At 36.5% G+C, this 5,872-nt stretch overlaps 1 protein-coding gene across 1 annotated transcript; it reads left to right on the top strand.

Annotated features, from left to right (window-relative positions):
• The first annotated feature begins 1,558 nt into the window (after nt 1-1,558).
• Nucleotides 1,559-2,494, top strand: LOC109396525 (olfactory receptor 52J3-like). Its single transcript, XM_019668389.1, has one exon. The coding sequence runs from the start codon at nt 1,559-1,561 to the stop codon at nt 2,492-2,494; it is 936 nt and encodes a 311-aa protein (XP_019523934.1).
• The last annotated feature ends 3,378 nt before the right edge of the window (nt 2,495-5,872 follow it).

Below are 5,872 nucleotides of genomic sequence, written 5' to 3'. Positions count from 1 at the left end.
ATCCTGTCAATTGCATTGGATGAAATAAGTAAACCCATGGCAATAGGAAGGAATGATGCTATGAACCGGGGACCTACTGTTGAGAGGGGTCTACTAGTGTTGCTCCAACATAAGCAACAGGGACGCAGTAGCCTTGACCTGGGGTATCATCTTTTTGCTAGGCAATGTTTTATTTTATTTTATTTTATTTTTAGCTGGCCAGGGTGTCTATGTTTTTATAAAATACGAATAAGAGCCAGTGCACCTCGCAGCAGTTGGTCTCTCGCTGTTGGGCTGAACTCAGAAAACAGTTTTTTTTACCTTGGTATGTTTTCTCTATTGAAAAAAAAATAGATAATTAAAATGATAAGAAAGTGAAGCTATACCAAGGATGAAAAAAAGGATTTCTATGCTTTAATTACAAATGCAGCTCTACCATACACCTTAGGGTAAGTTTCTTTAGCTCATTCTGAATGGCCTCATTTGTTCTGTAGCATTTTCAAGGTATCATTTAAGTACCTTTTTCCATCCCCTTCAGATAATTGAACAAGTAGATTCTATTCTATTGATAGATACTGCTATTCCAGAGAACTACATAAAACAGCTTTGCTAGTACCCAAACCACCTGAGGTTGTCAGGGTTTTCTACCCCGATTTCCAGTGTCTTGAACTGGAAGGAGGAATAGCCAAGCAAGTGTTTGCTCCACAGCTGTGGTAAAAGTAACACAGGTAAAATAATAGGTGCTCTGAGAATACTTGATATAATGTGAATACTGAACAAAAGTGGTGGGCAAACGGCATTAGACAACTGTCCTTTTCCCCTTCCTAACTGATACTCTGCATTGTGTGTAAATCATGAACAATGGCTGTTTCTGTTCCTGGCCAGACATCTTAAGGGGCCAGCACTCGTCTGAGAATCTGTGACTGTGTCTCCTGTAATTTGATTTGGTGTCTGTGAGAGGCTACTGTGCTTGGGTCAGAGATTTTACATATGTATCTCTATGGTAAATAATAAGGAGTCAGAAGAATTCAGGCTTTCATTGTGTGAGTACCTATACAGTTGGATCTATGATTTATTTTCATTATGGATTGCTTAAAAGCATATTTGACTGCCTCTGTAGTGTATTAACTTGGCCCTGGGTGCAGTCTTGATGTTTTCAGTATCACTCATCAGAGAGTATATGTCCCAGAGAGGCATCATATCCTAGTCTATTCCAAAGTGACTAGCAAGCTGTAATTATTAGAGATCTGCACTGAGCTTGCTACAAGCTTCCATGTTTGGAAGCTTGTTTGGAATTAGAACTCAATCAGTAGGCAGAATGGAAACTCTGAATATGACCTTGGCCTGACCTGATAAAGGGCTATGGGGCTGATTCAACATATGCCCATCAGTAACAGGCCTACTCATGTAGTAAACATGCCATCAACTCTGCTGAAACACTGCGCTAGCAATTTATGTACCATCTGCTTCTTCCTCTGATCTCTCTTATCCTGATACCCCACCCCTCTCTATTTTTAGTTCCCGCCCTCTCCCTTAGGAGGAGCAGCTTCACTTCCTTTGATCTTTGACAAGTGACAACATGATATACTTCAACAGGAGCCTTTTTCACCCAGCCACATTTTTCCTCATTGGGATCCCAGGTCTGGAAGAGGGCCATGCCTGGCTCTCCCTGCCTTTCTGCTCTGTTTACCTTGTGGCATTACTGGGCAATGCCACAATTCTGCTAGTCATTAAGGCTGAGCAGACCCTCCGGGAGCCCATGTTCTACTTTCTGGCCATTCTTTCAGCAACTGACTTGGCCCTTTCTACAACTTCTGTACCCCGCATGCTGGGTATCTTCTGGTTTGATGCACATGAGATTAACTTTGGAACTTGTGTGACCCAGATGTTTTTGATCCATACCTTCACTGGCATGGAGGCTGAGGTGCTGATGGCCATGGCCTTTGACCGTTACGTGGCGATCTGTGCTCCACTCCACTACACGACCACCTTGACATCCCGGGTGCTGGTGGGTATCAGCATGTGTATTGTAATACGACCAGTCCTGCTTATACTTCCCATGATCTACCTCATCTGCCGCCTACCCTTTTGTCAGGCTCGGATAATAGCTCATTCCTACTGTGAGCACATGGGCATTGCAAAGCTGTCCTGTGGAAACATCCGGATCAATGCTATCTATGGGCTCTTTGTAGTCTCTCTCTTTTTTATGAACCTGGTCCTTATTGGCATCTCCTATGTTTACATCCTCCGTGCTGTCTTCCGCCTTCCATCACAAGATGCACGGCTAAAAGCCCTTAGCACGTGTGGCTCCCATGTGGTGGTCCTCTGTGTTTTCTATATCCCCTCAGTCTTTTCTTTCCTCACTCACCGATTTGGACACAGCATACCCCGCTATATTCACATTCTTGTTGCCAACCTTTATTTGGTTATTCCGCCCTCACTCAACCCCATCATTTATGGTGTAAGGACCAAACAGATACGAGAGAGAGTGGTCAATGTCTTTGCTAAAAAATAAGACTCCTACCACATTCTTTTATTAATGGTTTTGTTAAGAAGACTTGTGTGTTCTTGCCTTAATGAGTATCTCCTGGTCCTAACCTGTTGCTGCCAGGTTGTGATACAAGTTAAGTTTTCTTGTCTTTGACTAATAGATTTTAAGACTGTGGAAACTTCATTGAATCTCAAATTCAAATGCTAATAGGCTATCTTGGAAGAAAGTTGAATTTCATCTGTTTGCATATCTTCATGCAGAGTCCTTGATAGCATAAGGCTACCTCTTTTCTGCAGAAAGAACGTATCTTGGTCTTTTGTTCTTTATAATTAGAGAAATGTGGCACTGAATATTTTAAACCAATGTCCTACTTACTTAATTCATGCACTTATTCAATATATATTTATTTTGTATCTATTGTATGTCTTACATTTTTTTAATTGCTAGGGATACATCAATAAATCTAACACAAATGTTTGGCCTCATGTAGCTTTCATCCTGTGTGCTTTTAAAATAAAAGCCAAGTTCATGGGTTCAAAAAAATCATTGGCAAATCTGTAGCTTGAATTGGAATGGTCTGCCAAATACATAAGAATGTCTGCCAAAACAGACATATAACGCAAAACTATTTCTCAGTAATACCAACAATACCATCACTGACTGACTTTTTGCATTCAGGCCCATAGTATAAGCATAAAGTGGTATTGTAATCAAATTACTTATAGCATTTCTCTCTTTCTATGTGATGTATTCTGGCTTTTGCTTATCACATTATTCAATTTTATTCTCAATCTACACTAGACCCTTAAATAATCTGTCCCCAATTCCAAGGCCTCTAACCCTAGGCCTATAATCTGTCTCTATTTTTCCCACGAAGTTTAATACACAAGCTAAGAAAAGCAATTTTTTTCTATGAGTTGTAGGGCTTTCAAGTGATTCAATAATAAAATTTCCCAAAGACCAAGCAATGACCTTTTGTATCATCAAACTTGTCACATTGGCTTCCATTTTAAAAATATAATATTATTTTGTCTTCTTCAGATTTTTAAAAAATATATTATTTATTTTAAAAATATATTATTTTTTCTTTTTCAGATTTTTTAAAAAAGAAACTAAAGTAAAAACATAGCAAACATTTTTATTCCTACAATTCACAAATTAACAACTTTAAACATTACTCTTATTTCAAAGATAATGCTTGATGAAACATATACAGAATGAAAATTGAAATGCCCTTTAACACTGTCACAACACATTTTCTCTCCTATTTTTCAAGAGGCAAATTCTATCATGTGTTTTTCTAACATCTCAGAACAAAATATTTTAGTTTTACCAGCAATCACAGTATTTTAATCAGATCATTTGTTATTAATGTATATAAAATAAATATTTTGTGTTTTGTTCTGTAACATTGGTTTTATTCATGTATTCACCCGTTAATAGATATTAATATTATTATTAATTAATTAGAAAATATGCTGCATGTCCTTTCATTATTTTTTTTGTATATTTTTAGATAATTTATTCAGGTTTTATATTTTGAGGTAGAATTATTAGGTAGCAGGATTATAACCAATTACAACATATTTCTGCTTTCTTAGGCTTTGATCACATTTTTTTAATTTCATATTTTCCAATACTTTTCTTTTCCTGATATTCATGATTTCCTAATTTAACTTTGTTTCTTAACATTAAATATTCATTTTCTCATTAAACTAATTTATAATAGCCCTATTCTGAACAAAACAGAAATTTTAGCCCCCTTTTGCCATTTCCTGTTTTTCTCATATCTGTATCTCTCATGTTGGAATTGTCTGCAATTTTGTTTCCAGGCTTTAAGAAACTTTTTAAATGACCATTTTTATTTGACTATATGAGTGTGTGTGTATTTTAGATAATTTATTTCTGCAATCAATCTTGATGAATATCTTCTTTGTCTGGGATTCAAAATCTTCATGGAGAATATATTTATTATCCCCAGCCAACCCGTGCCACTAGTTACAACCCAAATTTCTCTAATTATGATTAATTATATCTTTATGTCTAAATATGTACTCATTTGTGCTCATATTTGAATAATCAAAAATTTATAGAATCTTGAATCTACTTTTTCTGGCAACTAGAGCTGTTAATAAAACATGTGAAGCAATCCTTTTTTTATTGTTTCGAAAGCAAGTTTTCCTCTGTTTCTTGGAAATAATCTAAATTTTGATATTCTGAATTTCATTATATTCAGTTTAGATATATAATTAATAAAAAATCATGTTTGGTATTCAGTTGGCCCTTACATTCTGAGACTATGTATCTATTACTTCTAGGAGATTTTACAACCTAATTGTTAAAAATATTTCTTTCCCAACATTCTTTCCATATTCTTCTACAAATAGTTTAAAATAAAGTTGTAACTCCTTCTCTTTCTTTTTTCCTTCCATCACTTTATCTATTTCACTGTGGTCCTGAAAATCCACCCACCTATTCTTGAAAGTCACAATTTTATTTTCATTAGTTTCTATTTTATTCTTCAACTCCTAAATATAATTCTTTTCCAATATTTTAATTTTTTATGTCCAATCCTTTTCATAAAAACCTGTGCTGTCTTCATGATTGTAATTCGTTCTCTCCCTCCCCCCCCCACACACATCTCTCATCTTTTGTCTCTCATCTCTTTAAGGCTGCTAACTACATGTATTTTAAAACTCTGAACTGGCTTATTTTTAATACTATTTCACACAGTTTCTTACTATATTGTTTGCTTGTTTTCTTTTAATGTTGTAGATAATCTTTGAATGTTTGGTAACTATTTATTGTGAGTTTTTCTTTGCCATTGTGATTTCTTGCTGGACTCTTCAAAGACTCTGGCTAAACAGACTTTGCAAGTTGGGTTTCTTAGAAAATACATTCTGAGATGAAGATTTGCCCATAGGGAGCTTACTCTGATGTTGTGGTAAACAGAATAATGCCCCTTTAAAGATGTCCATGTCTTGATTTCCAGAATCTATATATGTTAAGTTTCATGGCAAAGGGGAATTAAGGCTGCAGATGGAATTAATTTTGTTCATTAGCTGACTTTCATATTGCTGGAGTATCCTGGATTATCCAGATATGTCCAGTGTAATCGCAAAGGCCCTTAAAAGTGGACAATGGAAGCAGAAGAATTAGAGGAAGAGAAGATGTGATGACAAAAGCAAAGTCAGAGTACGACTGTATAAGAAGGGCTCACTCAACCCTTCCTTGCTGGCTTTGAAAATGGAGACGAGGGCCGGCTGAGTGGCGCGATGGTTAAGAACTCGCTTGGGATGCCAGAGGGCCCTGGTTTGGATCCCACATATGAGGGCCAGTGACACTGCCCTCCACAGCTAAGATGCTGAACAACAGCTCAACCTGGAGCTGGGCTGCCATGAG

Source organism: Hipposideros armiger, unplaced genomic scaffold (assembly GCF_001890085.2).
Source record: "Hipposideros armiger isolate ML-2016 unplaced genomic scaffold, ASM189008v1 scaffold_525, whole genome shotgun sequence".
NCBI classification, from domain to species: domain Eukaryota; kingdom Metazoa; phylum Chordata; class Mammalia; order Chiroptera; family Hipposideridae; genus Hipposideros; species Hipposideros armiger.
This window is presented reverse-complemented; position numbering and strand designations above follow the sequence as displayed.

Excerpts from the sequence above, each read along its gene's own strand:
- LOC109396525 (XM_019668389.1), top strand. The coding sequence starts at position 1,559 with ATGATATACTTCAACAGGAGCCTTTTTCACCCAGCCACATTTTTCCTC.